At 39.4% G+C, this 15,247-nt stretch overlaps 1 protein-coding gene across 1 annotated transcript in view; it reads left to right on the forward strand.

Annotated features, from left to right (window-relative positions):
• The first annotated feature begins 3,764 nt into the window (after positions 1-3,764).
• Positions 3,765-15,247, forward strand: part of LOC102232583 (E3 SUMO-protein ligase PIAS1-like) — a 66,075-nt gene continuing 54,592 nt past the window's right edge. Inside the window, exons 1-2 of the mRNA XM_023332453.1 lie at positions 3,765-3,851; positions 3,951-4,081. Coding sequence (XP_023188221.1) covers positions 4,058-4,081 — 24 coding nt within the window. The 5' untranslated portion in view covers positions 3,765-3,851; positions 3,951-4,057. The remainder of the gene's footprint in view (positions 3,852-3,950; positions 4,082-15,247) is intronic.

A 15,247-nucleotide genomic window follows, 5' to 3' on the forward strand; every position in this document is an offset into this window, starting at 1 on the left:
TAATGTAGGAATTTTTATGAACTGAATAAATCTTTTATTTGAGGTTTGTTTTTTTTTTTCTAAAATTTACAGTGTGAGATTTTGTTCAACGATGCAAGATGAATACATTTTGTAGGTTTTTGCAAATATTTACCAGAACTACCAATAAATAGGGATGGCATCATACAAACTATGCCATGAACAATTTTGTTATCTTCTACTTTACTGCTGTATAATTACTGTATTTTTTTTTTTTTTGCGACAGTGGGACAACAGGAAAAAGGGCGAGGAGATGGGGGAAGACATGGGGCAAAGGACGGGAGTCGAACCCGCAACGAGGACCAAGGCCTCCAAACGTGGGGCGTGCTAACCCCCTACGCCACCACAGCAAGCCCCAAAGTTTATTTGTTTGACGTCAGGCCTACGTGTTTCACTTTAAGTGCATCAATGGATCCCATTCACAGTCATATCAAGCATTTTATAAGAAGAATAACTCTTTATTTTTGCTTCTCGATCATGGTCTCACAGTATTTGCTCCCCGGGATGTGGATTGATTATTTGCTCTATAATCATTTGTGGTCAGTGGACACCTGTCCCCTCACTGGGCATCAACAATGCAACAGATGGCAGCGATACATGGTGACATAATGAGGCCTCTTCTCTCTGAACCAAGCAACAGAACTGGTTTGTCAATAAGTCTTTGTGCATTTTTTTTTTTCATAATGGATTTGTGCTCAAAGCCAAAATGTGTTTAGTGTTATAAAGTTCGGTGCAGCGTGGTAGAACAATCCTATTACAGTAAGCAGGGATGTGAATGTTTGGGAAGTGTGCAGGATTAGAGGATTCACTTCATGCTGGATTTGTTCTCTTTTGAAATCACTTGGCGCCCCCTACTGGCCCCCAAAACCAAAGCAAGGAATAGTTTTTTTTTGTTTGTTTGTTTTTTCTACATAAATATCTGGTTGGCCACATCAAAAAGTGTACTGAAATGTAGAGGTACCATAACAGGAAGATTCCTAGTTTGAGTTTGAGCCAAATTGAGAAATTGTGAATAAAACAAATGAAGGCTTAAAATATTTAAAATACTTTAAATATTCATGCTTACCAAAGACCTTCTTTGTAGCTGTGTTTATATATATATATATATATATATATATATATATATATATATATATATATATATATATATATATAAAAAACGGAAAACATTACACTGACAACATGTTTTTGAAAATCTAATTGGAAAATCATCAAAAAGACCCAAAATATTTCTCAGCTCTGATCTGCAAAGAATTGAACTGTTCCACTATTTACAGAGGCAGAGAAAACGCCATGCAGCGGCCAAGGTCTGAAGCAGTATGTAAACATGTGTGGCCTTCGGCTTGTTGAGCCACAGCATGAAGGATAGTCAGGAACTGGCTGTCAAAGAGCAAAATGTGCTGAAGGTCGTTTGATAGAGGTTGTCGTTTGAAATTGAACAGAAAGTCCAAGGTTGTCCCCCAAATTTTGCATTTAAGGTTTGGTTGTAAGGTAAGAAAAATGACAGCTCAAGGGCCTGACTAGTTTTGCAATTTGAACTTTCAGGAGAAACTTTCCGGCGCTCTGAGGACGGTTTCTGAAAAGAGCCAAATCCTTCCAACATGTTGGTATCAGTGTAAAGTTTGACAGGCCATTTTAATGTTGGTTTTTTTTAGTCAAAGACTTTTGACTAGGATGCAATTTCATTTGTTTTGCGTTTTAGTCAGTCAGCTAAGTTTACTTAAATAATTAGAAACAAAAGATCATTGAAAAGTGAATGTTTATGACCCCTTACAATGTGACACCATAACACCTAGAGGAAATATTTAGTTATTACAAGCAACTAGTCCCATCTTTTCAGACAACTGAAATTCATCTCCATACAATATTGTGGTCTTGTTTTTTATTTGTTGACAAAAACCTTAACATTTCATTATAGTTGTTCTCATTCTACTTGGCTTTTTAGCTAGTTTTAGTTGAGTTTGTGAAAGCAATAAAAAATTGTTGACGAAATATTTTCATTGTAGTTTCAGTCGATTGAATCCGGTTGGATTAGTTTTTTGGACGTTATTTGTGCCTTCAATGGTTAAAGCAACTCAGTACATAATTTATATTTGCCCGTTGTCGCCATTATATCTCAACACCTTTCTAGTGAAAGAAAGATAAATCGTTTTTCAGATGTCATGACCAAAAATCTAGATAATAGGACTAATGTTGGGTTCTGTGCCTTTTAAATGTTTTACTTTCTACAAGGGTTTGAAAACAAAACAATTGAAAACAGTTCAGAAGGTTTAATTTTTGTCCTGTCAAAACTTTTACAAGTTGACAAGTTGAAAAAACTATAAACTGCAAAGCTGATAACTTGCAAAATGCTCAAAGTGGATTCTTCAATCATCAAAAGCAAGAATCATGTCATCAGAATGAAAAGTCCTTACATGTTTATGAACAATATATTCAAATAGCTTTGTTATGATTTCATTGCAACTGTTTGCCCCGTTTTTTTAGTTGCAAAAAGTCTGCTCTTGGTGACACTGACTAAACATACTCTAGACAGCACTTTGCATTATTTGTACAGCCATTTGAAAACTAATAGATGCAGCAAGTTACAGATAGCTGCATAATGAGTACCAGACACTGAATAAGCATGCTTTACATTTTTACTGCTCGTTGCTGTTCCTCTTTGTTCACAACATTGCGCAGAAGAAAGCACAAATTTATTTCCAACGAACATTAGAAGCAGCCTGTGGGTAAAGCTGTGCACAACTGTAGACACGATCAGTAAAAGCTGATGTTCACGTGAGAGAAACTGTTCAGTTTGGGAGACATTTTTGAGACACAAGTGCACAGAACATTACGAAACAACAGAGTGTTGTATGGAAGCAATCGATGTATGGACAAAATAATTGGCAATTTTCTGGAAGAAATGACAAAAGGCATCTATGATACGCAAAGGTCTAGATGTTGTGGACGTTGAACCAAAAGTTAGGAGAAGTGTTATTTCTTGGCGTTGTTAAGCTCTGCTTATGTGTTGAGCGAACTGACCGCAGGAAATAAAAAAAGATGTGTTGTTAAAAAGGGGTCAAAGTGCAGAGAGTAGAGAGAGAGAGGATGCACAATTCCAAGGTTCTGCTCTTTGATTCACTTTGTTATTCTTGGTTCAGTGCATGGTGCTCCATCATGCTAGCAGATTGCACAGTTCATCACGAGTTGCTCTCAGAGGACTTTTTGATCACACTTTTTTTTTTTTTTTTTTTCCTTGGCAGTGATCTTGTGAAGCGCTGGGACCAAGTCCATGAGATGAGAAGCAGCTCAACACAGAGATTGTATCAGAATGCTTAATGGTGTTGTGAGCGCCACACCAGCCACATATCAAATCTCACTTTTTTTTTTCTTCTCAGGACAAATTATCTCCCACACGACCCTGAAAATCCAAAGGCGTTTCCTGCTGTGCATCTTTGTGCTTTCTGCAGTATTTCACTCCATCATTGTTGTTCCTCTTGGACAAAGGTGGTAGAGCTAGCCGGATGCAAAGCGATGAAAGCTGGACGCAAACCAAAAAGCTACAGGAAGACAATGATCTATACACATTTTTCAAACAAGCCTATTACATTGATAGATTGGTTTACAACTTGCATTTATTGGACCATATAACATTGCGGTTTTATTAGCTTATAAATAATTATTTTATTGCTCTTAGTTGTAATCGTTGCTGTCCTCTGTCATTATGGTGAAGCTCCTGTTTAAGTAACTTACATAACTAAAGGTGACACAGACATAACAATTTCACTCTCACCTCACAGGTTTACCAATAAAACGACGGTACTGAAACTAAACAAGCCAGTAACTTTGCATAGGTAAAATATATATTAATATAAAATAATAATGTATTTTTTGTTGCAGTTGTTAAAAAGTAGACAAATAGACCGATAGATTTTCGTTTTTCCCATCTTCAGGTGTGCTCTTGAACCCACCACTATCGCTCTGTGCGCGTTCACGAATCCCCTCTGCGCGTCCCAGTCATGTGACAACACCTCAGCACGCCTGCGCACAGAAATAGAAGATGGCGGAGAGTGCGGACCTGAAGGTAAGGCGCAGCCTGAAATTATTACAAATTTAAGCCGGTCCTGCAGTATATCATTGTGGCTCCGTGCAGTTCTGGAGCGGACTGAGTGTCGGGAGGGCTGGGAGCCTGTCGGGTTGAAGGTTTCCCACCGAAACGCGGCAGAAACTTTTTTTTTTCCCCCCCTCAATCCGCCAACAGCTCCTGCGAACATGTTTATGTTGATGTTGAGAGGCGCTGGTTTGACTGAAACGGACGGTCTTCCTCCGCGGCACCAGCTCCTTCCCGGGCGCCTGTCACTTCTCCCGGTTGCAACTCGGTCTGTAGGAGTTAAAACTGTGTTTTTTTTTATACGAGTTTCTCCTGCGTGCCGGGGCGGTTTTGACGCGGCGGCAGCCTCCAGACTGCGAGGCGGGTTGAATATAACGAGAGCAGCTTCCTCACACCTGTGAGTTCTTAGTGAAAACTCGCTCATTATTACGGGCTTATCTACAACCCAGAGATTGTTATCGACACGCAGCTTCGTTTAAGAGCAGAGGCCCAGTCTGCCTGCAGGTGGATGCAGCTCACCTGGCCTGGACCAATAAGCCTGAGGTTTAGTTTACCTGTTGATGATCCAACACACCTGTGTGTGTAACGGTGCGCCGGCTGCTCACTCCCGTTATTCCACGATCGGTCTTTGCATGAGCTCCAGGATGATTTAATCCATGGATTGTCTTATTTTAGAGCTTTTCTTACACCGGTTTCTCTATGTCAGCTCAACTGGCTTCGTTTCCTTTATTGGTTTGCACCGATTAGATTTGACCTGGCCGATATTTATATATAGAGCGGGTTTGCAGCGAAGGTCGTTTTGTGCTAGTTGGGATTAAACAGCAGCAAAGTGTTAATTACGCACCGTTTGAATTCATCCTCAGATGGTTGAATAAAATTCACTTTGTCATCGAAAGCAGTGGCGGAAAAAAAGCTTTCCATCGAAGCCCAACAGATTGCATAAGTTAGTGTAAAGGATGGGAGACTTTCATTTCTAATAAATAAATAGCAATTTGCTTATGCCGAAATGCCATGCTGTGTCTTGTTTTGTTTTTCCGTCTATGATTTCGACCAATCCATGGAATATTGAGCTTTTACTCAATCCCAAAATACTCTGGCATATGGTCCGATTTCAGAAGGTTGTTTTCAAATCTGAAAAGAGTTATGGACAAACAAAAATGAGCATGGCAAAATGTTTCCACTTGGATTGCCTCGTTTTGTGATCTAAAAGATAAAATATCAGTTTGCTTCCTCACACACACACCCACACAGGTTTTTTTATTCAGTTGTTTACAGGGGCACTCCATATTGGGCTGTGGTTGCCACTATACACATCATGAATTAATTAGTGCCATTTGCTTTTGATTGATAATGTTGTGCACTGTGTATTTTCTTTTTAATCGCTGTAGTTTCTCGGTTCTGTTTTTTCCCTCTTCCTGCAGGTGTACAAGCAGACTTCTGTGGGGTCGTATTCGCTTTCTGCTTTTTCCTCATCTGTTTGTATATCCTTTCTCCTTAAACTTTTTGCCATACTTTGCTCCCTTTCTTTTTCTCTCTTCTTGCCTTTCTTTCCTGTCACTCTGTCCATTGCATTTGAAATAAACCCAACGTAATTTCTATAATCCAAGTTTATATAACAATGTCACTGACGAACTTCTTGGCACTCAGACAGCAGTTCAATTCTGAGTGCCACATCGCCGGACAGGATGTAAAAGAAAGATCAGACAAATAAAGGACTCGTTAGGCTGATATGTATTGAACATCCTTCAAAATTGCAAAATGTTGCGATTTTGTTAAGAGTTGTGGGTAGTTGTGGGTTTTGTTTGTCCAACAGAGAAGCATCTAACCAATTCATTCTTCGGTCTGGGTTTGAAACTGTTTTGTTTTTGTATAAAAATATAAATGTTACAAAAACCCAACGGAAAATTAATGAAAATATGTGTAGTTAAAAAAAAAAACCCTGTTACTAAATTATTCACTCTTGCTTTCTTCCCAATTTAAACACAAGTGTTAAATGTGTCGCTAGGTGTTAGAGCCACAAAGTCCTGAACATCTATGATGCACAAGACTCTTTATCACATAGAAATTCACAATATCTCTGACAAAGAAACACACACACACTCAAACGTTATATGAACAGAGAAAAATATGCAAAGGTCGGTGAGCGTTAAGCGTGGAATAGGCATTGAGTGCAACAGAAAGATGTGCAGAAAGAAACTAAACGTGATGTGCTGATGGTAACATCGTCTCTGTGAGAGAGTTGAAATTGCTCTGGCCTCCACAGACCATCATTATTTTCAGATGTGCGGTTTTAGACGCACGTATTTTTTCTAAGACTCAAAACAGTCGTTGGTTGTCGTGGATTTGTCATCCTCGTTACACCAGCGATGCATTTTAAACGGACTGATTGCTTTAGGTCGGCGTTCGGTTCAAGTTTCATGCCGATACATCAAACTGGACGTTTTCATACTGGCGAAGCATTAGCGCTCATAAAGTCCCGCCATGTTTACGATAACAGTGATTTATCTACTTCCTCTCTCACTTTGTTTGGAAATAAATAATCATACTTTTAATTCTGTTTCTTACTTTATGGAGGAAAGTTGACCTTTCAAAATAAGAGAGTTTTTCTCTCCGTGTGAGCAGAACTAGCTGTGATGTTGACCACTGTAGCTGCCAAGTCTGCAAATTTACAGTTGTGACAGTGTGGAGATTTAGAATGTGTGTAAACAACTGTTTGCGTTCCATCATCTGCCGTTTCAGCGAAACAGTTTTTGCCCTGATCATAACACATCCTCTTAATAAAATATATTTATTTTTTGCTGTCTGTGGAAATGAGTCGTCATAAAGTTTTACTTGCTATATAAAACATCACAAAATGATGAGAAAAAGAGCCAGCCACATATTTCAAAAGCTCAATGCAAACTCTCAGTATTTTTTATGATGTCGGCTTTTATGGAATATGCAAAGAAAGTCGGTGAAGATGTTTTGTGAAAGCCTTTTTTTTCTCCCCTTCAGCAGATCAAATATCTTACTTGCTTTCAAGAACCATAACTAATAGGATTGATAACATCCTGGCTTAAATTGTAGCAGTTTGCAGAAGCTTGAACTTGTGACCTATCATCTTCATTATATCATACTTGAGTGAAATATTTAGTTTTTTAAAATTTGCATGCACCTAAGCGAGCGTTATGACTTGATATTTATTGAGCGTTGCTCTGAATCTTGTAGCCTCCTGGAGTTGGGTCTGTCCTAAAAGAGATTGAAACAGGTTTAAACACTTCCAGGGTTGTTTTATTCAGTTAAAACTCCCCTCATGCTAAATAAAATCCATCCCCAGGACATTAGGAAGAAGCGATCATGCTTTTTTCATTTATCAGGCTCCTGGTTGTATAGTTTAATACTTTACATCCTGAATCAATGCATAAAGCTGCCGTGCAGTCATCTCCGATAAAATCCTCATGAAAGCCTCTGATGTTGTTAACCCCTCCGCCCGACCGCTCGCTCGCTCTCTCCAACATGTCCTGTTGCATTGCATTTTGTTTGAGAGGAGTCTCGATCCGCCTTTAGCTCCTTTGAACTGTCTTCTTTCTTCTCCGGAGCTGCTGCAGCAGCAACCTGGCAATACAAATGACTGTCTATGTGCAGGCAGCTTATAGGTGGAGACAGTCTATTTGTAGAGCCTCTGGCTAGGTTAATCCCTAATGATACAGGCCCTCGTCTTTGCTTCCCTACATCCTTTCAACACCTGCCTATTTCTTTTATTGCCGTTGTCATTATCGCCGCACTTAATTCCCAGTTCGAGCGGAATGAGAAGTTCAGGTGGAAATGTCAGATTGTGCGATTGCTGTTCTCGTGAATGCTGCACGCAGCTTTTTAAGATGTAAAGGTTTAGATGTGAAGCTTTTTTAGCCAACCCAGAAAGAGAGGGAAATATATACATGTATATTAAAAAAAAAATAACTTGATAAATGGAGTTACGATGTGTAGCAGCGCAAAAACAGATGTGATAAACCACACAATGCCAAACCTGATGCAGATGTTGCATGTTTCTTCTGCTCCAGAGATGACAGAGGTGTTTAGCGTCGAAACATCTGGAGCAAACTGTTGTAGACGGTTTGTTGCCTTTTTACCCATGTTCTCAGTATTCAGGGAGGCTCACCAGTCGGCCTGCCAGACAAAGATAACAAACATGTTTTGTCACTTCAGGCAACGTGATATATGTTCTACATGTTCCGCCCAGTCAAAGCGCCATTCGAGCTCCATTATCATCAGACTTTTCTTGCCCCGCGAGAGTACACGCTTGTCTGCAGCCATCGACTTTTGTGTGGTTTTCGCAGAGACGGAGCTTTCCTTAACTCCTGTGGTGATTTAGTTGCACAGTGCTGTTGCTGTGGAAACATGTCACATTTGAGACGGACATGGGAAGGCAGCAGTGTGGAGCTCAATTGCTTGTTTCCAACTGGAGGAACGAGAGAGAGAGAGAGAGAGAAAAGGCATTTTTCTTTCGGCATATTTTCCAGGACGTTGAATTATTTCAGGTATTAGAGATGTTTTGCTGGGAAACAAGAAAAGGTCGATGGTTGAAAAGTTGGGTTCATCAAAGAATATTCCTTCCTTTCTACTGTGGCACACATCAGGAGCGCTGGGTGTTCAGAATCAATAACTCCCTCCATCTGCAGCTTTCTGCAATGGAGATTTGTCACTTTTATGACTTATCATGCACTTATTATTATTATTATTACTATTATTACTATTATTATTTGCTGCTGTGTGGCACAACAGAGAATAACGTACACCAGCATTAGTATCCAAATCCTAATCAATCTCAGCCACAGTCAGACTCTCTATTCAGGACTCTCTCTTTGCAGTATGACGGACCACATTTAATGAGATTTTATATTTTAAATATTGAATAAACATCAACAAAAAATACAGCACTTACATGTTTTATTTGCTAAATAAGAAAAACATGACAAAAATAAAATATACTGCTCAGGGTTTCCCCCCAGAAAACTTGCTAAGCCCAGTGCTTGGGGCCCAAAGCAGTCAGTCATTCAGCGGTCCACATCATTTTTGGATTAAAAAATGTTTAAAGTTAACAGGAAATTTGAAAATATAACTTGATTGGAAGATTAATACCTAGACACCAACTATGAAATTTTTTTGTTTTGTTGTTTTCTTTAAAAGCAATCATTAAAAAAAACCCTAAAATAAATAAGCAATTTATTTATTTTAGTGCCCCCTCCAGGCTTTTAATAGATGGGGGGAAACCCTGCCATTTTAAAATGTTGCTATAGATATATTTGTTTTCTTAGTTATTTTTAGTTTTGCTGAAAAGATAACAGAAAAATGAGACAGCATAGTTTAACATAAAGAAAAGGTACTAAAACAAGCCGGTTTGATGAACTAGTCTGACTTTCTCTGTCTTTATTTCGCCATTACACTTAATCACAGCTTTTGGAGCACATTTCTTTTAAGCTATCTTATCTGTATAGTGCATAAAAGGCACAGTTGTTCATGTTTATTTGCAACAGTGAGTATTTCTAAACAGCCAACTTTCTTTCAACAAAGACAAATTTATGAGAGTTCCCTTCCTCCAGCCAGCTTGACCGACAGTGTGCAGCAACACACACTGGGTCCGTTACTCTGGTCTAACACGTGACAGTGGAATAAATAACCTGTCGTGCAAACTGACTCTTTCTGGTATTAACTAGAAATTTGAACAACAAAATGACTACAGCAAACACGTTTTGTGGTTTTGAAGCTGCAACTGTATAAACCATGGCTGTACCTTGATGGTGTCATAATGGTGGCATGACTGTTGCTTAAAGTGCCACTGGGGTTTCCTCACAAACCATTTAATATATATGTATATATTTTTGTTAACATGGGATAATGTTGAGGGTAGAGACATGTAGTCCCAGTCAGTATTAGAGGTCAAGCTGGGAGTTTTCATGCTTTATTTCTTTTGAACACTTCTGGTTGACGTGAATGACTGATTAGTTGGCCCTTGCAAAACTTTGTGACTGGGGAGATAATTCAGTCATCTGAATACGATGTTTTGGAGCTGGGATACAGCTAATATCCGCAATAAATCTTCATCAGTACTTGGAGACGGAAGGATTTGTGAAACCACGCAAAAGGTGGACCGCGGTTTCACATCTGGTGGTAATGATGCCGTGCAGGATTGTGAGGCGTTGAGCTGAACCAGCGAAGCAATGTCAGTGGTGTGGTGGTTATTTCATGGGGTCAAAAGGTGGAGAAATAAATATTAAATTGGTAAATATCAGCCATAACAGCAATGTTTATATTGATGTTTATAGACCCAAATTCTCCTATCGGTGCATCTCCGTTCGTTGTCCTGACTTGAATCTGTTAGAGGATCTGGAGAGGGAGATAAAATATTAGGACGATGACAAGGATACCGTCCATCCTCAAAGATCTGGATCCCAAATTGAAAGATTAATCATCCAAATACCAGTTGAAACATTACAAATTATACAAAAAATTAGGATTGGATGCTGTAATACAAACAAAAGATTTTTAATTGATTATTTGGAAGAGTATATCTAATTTTTAACATGCCATCTGAAATGCAAAATGGAAAAAAAAATCATTTATTTTAGCAGCTCTCTACTGCTAGCTTTGCAGCAGTAGAGAGCATTGTTTTACTATCTACTGCTATCTTTTTTTCCTCTGAAACATGTCTTGGTTAAAATAATTTTCAATCTAAATCTGCTACTGATGGCTAATTCAGGTCTTACTTTAGATGAGAAATAAGTAAATGTTCACTTCTGGTAAAAGAGAGATTTTACATTTTTCCTACATTTGATGAATATAAAATAGGAGGTTAGAAACTGAAGCATCCATCTACACGGAAAGAAAATAATTTTTTGTCATTAAACACATCAGATGAGACGACGGAATAACTCGTGCTTACTGGAAAATGTGTTTATATTGCAGTCTGACCAGCCACAGCCTCTACACTGACCTTTTGACCTTGGGGAGTGCTGCTGAACCCAGTGATTCACCAAACGCTCCTCATTCTTTAGGAAGCAGTCCGCTTAGAGCGGCCCAATCCTTTTGGATCTGCAGGGAAACTTCAGACTGCGCTTCTCTGTCTTCCACTTGTGAAATCTCCAAATTAGAGGACAGCGCCGCACAATGTCGTAATCATCATCAAGTGATTAACTGAAAAAGCAAGTTCATATTTTGTAAGATAAAAGTTAGTTTGATTAAATCAGCGACATCTTGTTTGTTTATTCTCATCCGTTTAATTAGTGGACCATTTGTCTGTGGCGGAGTTCTAAAGTAATCTCTGTTTTTGTTTGTCAGAGAAAGCTGTTTGGGGAAATAAAAGGTATTGTTTATTGACCACAGCGTCTCTGACTTATAACGAGCTGTGTACAGTTCTTCATCCTTTATTACCCCAGGTAATCTCATAAAGCCTCTGCTTCACCTTTTTACAACTCTAATTGCATGTAATATTTATCATTAGGTTTCCTGAGATTGCTCTTTTACTGTCTGATCTTTGGCCAAATCGATTTGTTCCGTTAAAACAGGAAACTATTCTTAGAATCACAGCTAACAATATCAGTGTGGATTGTTAAGGCAAAGGTCCCATAGGAAAATATGAGCTATAAGTGACCCGTAGTGTCCTCCATCATATAGTCCCCACCACATTTTGTGAGGTTCAGTTTATCAGCTGCTAAAGAAAAAAATGCATCGAAGGTTTATCTGACCGATCTGACAGTGAATCTTTGGATAGATTGTAAATTATATGCATTATTTTTTTGCATTGTTTTTTTTAGATGAGGTGGAAATGTGCCACACTGTTCCTCTATCTTTTTTTTTCCTTATGAAAGACAAGAAAAAAAACGCAGCATGAGATACAAGATGCTGTGAGATATTTTGGGTTCCTAGTAGGAACACTTGGGTATCTTCAACTGGAGCTGCATGGCATTAGAAAAACATGCAATATTGTTGAATATTGTGACAAATATGGCTGCAATTACCCCAGATTTCCCCCGCTGTTTCGTTTCCTTTAAATTATACCTACAAGTTTTAACATCTTGGTCACAAAATTTATGTCATTTTTGAAAATCACAGATTTTCAATTAATCAAAGATGTTGCTGTCTATTATTCGTGTTTTCAGCACTGAAAGGTTTACGTAAATCCAACAGTTGAGGTAAATTATTTGTAGGAGCGCAAGATCTCGTCATACAAGATCTTACGATATTGAAATATCACAATACTTCTCGTTCAGTTGAATTACTGACCTCGCGAGCGCTAGCCACTTGTGGTCAGTATGACTTTGCCTCATCAAAGATGCAGCCACTACTCTTAAATCCTCTGACTGGCAACTTTTTGGGTTCTTAGTAGGAACTAGGGGAGCACCGATTGCAGTTTTCTGGCCGATCACCGATTAACGATCTATTAAAAAGCCTGACCTACCGATTCCGATTTTGGCCAATTTTTTTTATTTGTCTGAAATGTTTCAAAATGTAGCAAGAAAGTTGATGAGCTGCCAACAGTGAGAGGACAATTGTTCACTGCAAACATATAGACCTGATCTGGTGGGCCAGTCTGCCAGTGAAACTTCTCTCACAGCAGAGCAGAAAAAGATACCAGTTGATTTAAATACCTTTGCTCAGGTAGATAAAAATTGGTAGTTAAGATCGGCTTCACATGTAAAAATCGACCGATCACCGATTTCCCAAAATTAGGGGAATCGGCACCGATAAATTGGCTCGCTGATAAATCGGTGCATCCTTAATAGGAACAATAAATGGCAACACAAGAAAAAACACAAACCATATGTAAGCACAGTGAGTTGTTCAGACATTGAAGAGGTAGAAAGAATCGCTATAACCCCCAATGACTTGTTGTCTAGGAGTACGTTGAGCTACATCGCAGTCACAGCACACCACACTCTATCAGTACTAACAGGGCAGTGGTGAATGTTGTACTGCAGACCATGCACAGTTTAAGCACTGTGCTAAGATCTGAAGAGAGAAAAAGAAATCCTAACAAAACAGATGTCAGTTTGTTGAATTTGTGGTAAAATCAATAAAAAATGCAAAATAAAGGCCTTCTTGTAGCATAAACTTGATCTTTGAAGTTTTCTTGAAAGCAATATTAAAATCCGATCTTGTTCTTGTGAAATCATCATCATGTCTCGTCTCGTCCTGTGAGTTTTAGGTATTGTTACGCCCGTAATTATTTCCATGACGTGCATCAGATCAAGTAGAGTTCTTGTGATTGTGACATTGAATACATTGACGTCGCAAACATTTCAATTACTGCAGCCATTCGATACGTTGCAGAGCTTTAATTTCACTTTCAATTAAAAGTTAGGTTTTATTCAAAGTACAGTAGTTGGTTTGCTAAGTGTCAGAAAGGTAGATGACACCTTGGATGGAGAGTCTTTTGAGACTGAATCCACCTGTCTATATAGGTCGTTTTCAAGCTAACTGCAGTTCTTAAGATGATGTAACCATGTGTCAGAATATGTTTTTAGGTATTCTTAAAGGGAAGTCTCAAAACATAAATAAAGGGGTTCATGTTTTATATAATTTTATGATTTAGTCGTTAACTTAAGATTCAACAAACCACGTAAATTTGGTATTTTTACCTCTTTTTGCATCAGTGTCACGCATTTGCAGTTAGATATGGAGCAGAAAGGAAATGAAATCTTATGAACACATCAAGGCTGCCATCTTTCCTCTGAATGAAACTCCGGACCGGAGCTCAGCAACGTAACCACAGTTACGTGGTCCGTATATGCAGTCAAACATCAAAGAGGCTCCTCTCAAGATAAAAGGCATCTGCGGTCCTGCCCAGCCTGTAGTCTCCTGCTCCCGTCTCTGCCATTCCCCTTCATCTCAAGTTCTGCCGACCTCTGCCAACCGAGCTGGACTAAAAGGCTGCAGCAGAGTGCGAGCACAGCTCCTCTTTTCCGTCTTCGACATCCAGCTTTGCACTTTTTAAGACGGCCATTCTGTCTTTACGAAACAGGAGATTTGTTTTTTCTCGTTCACAGCCGATGATGTTGGCATTTAAAAACGGTGCGACTTGAACCTTCGCCATCTTGGCCTCAGATCAGAAACGCCCTCGTCAACATTTCGTGATGCACGGCATTGGACACAGCTGGTTTTAGATGTCTATCTTCCCGTGGCAAGCTGGGACTAGACCTCAGTAGCCTCAGGTGTGGATGAATGGCGTTTAATGATTAAAAGAGACGTCTTTCAGGACTACGTCCAGCTGGGTCACCTGATCTTATCCAGCCACAAGAAGACCTGCACTCATGTACGTCTTTATCCCCCCCAAATGTTCTTTTGTTTGAGCCACAATGCACACCGTGATTGGGGCTCTAGAGAGAGGAGAGAGGGAGAAAACAACAGGCGGAGGCATTTCATAGTTTAGCTTGAGTCAGAGAAGCTGGAAGGCTAAGAGGTGGGGGGATGGGAGGACAAAGAGGGGAGGAGGCTGGCGCTAAGTACAGAGCCCTGTAGCCGAGAGTTGGAGCTTTATATAATGGCCAGGTAGTGTTCAACCTCTGCTTCCACCCCCCATCCACCACACACCTACACACACACACCCCTGCACACACACATCCTGCAGAGACTGCCTGGCACAACATGAGCCTCACCATCTCCCAGCCTCCAGGGATTCAGAAGAACTGCAGTACTGTTCACCTTCTCAAAACCAAATGAAAGAACTGCACAGGTTTATTTTAGCCATGCAAAGTAAACACAGAGAGCTCAGCTGTGTTTTTCTGGATAACAACAAGGCAGATATTTAGGATTTGTGCTACCTGGTGTTTTTCTTTTGTTTTTTTTACTCTGGCTAAACAAGAGGAACAGGTGAAATGAAGTCATTGATTTTCATAATTTTTGTTTATGGCTGCAGGTTGTGTTTAGGGTGGAAACTTCCAGATTTTGTTTATCGCAGTTTGTTTGTTTGAAGATAAAACGAACCAAACTCAGATCTGAACGTCATTTAGCCAAGCAGGAGAGAAAAACAGAGTGATTACATGTTAGTGGCTTTGGTTTGTCTTTAATTTGACTATTGTGCATTATTATTCCACTCATTTTTTCAAAGCACATCAGCACTGTGCACTGATATTCCAGCCTGATTTTCTTCATTACAGGAGATCG

Source organism: Xiphophorus maculatus, chromosome 4, assembly GCF_002775205.1.
Source record: "Xiphophorus maculatus strain JP 163 A chromosome 4, X_maculatus-5.0-male, whole genome shotgun sequence".
Lineage (NCBI taxonomy): Eukaryota > Metazoa > Chordata > Actinopteri > Cyprinodontiformes > Poeciliidae > Xiphophorus > Xiphophorus maculatus.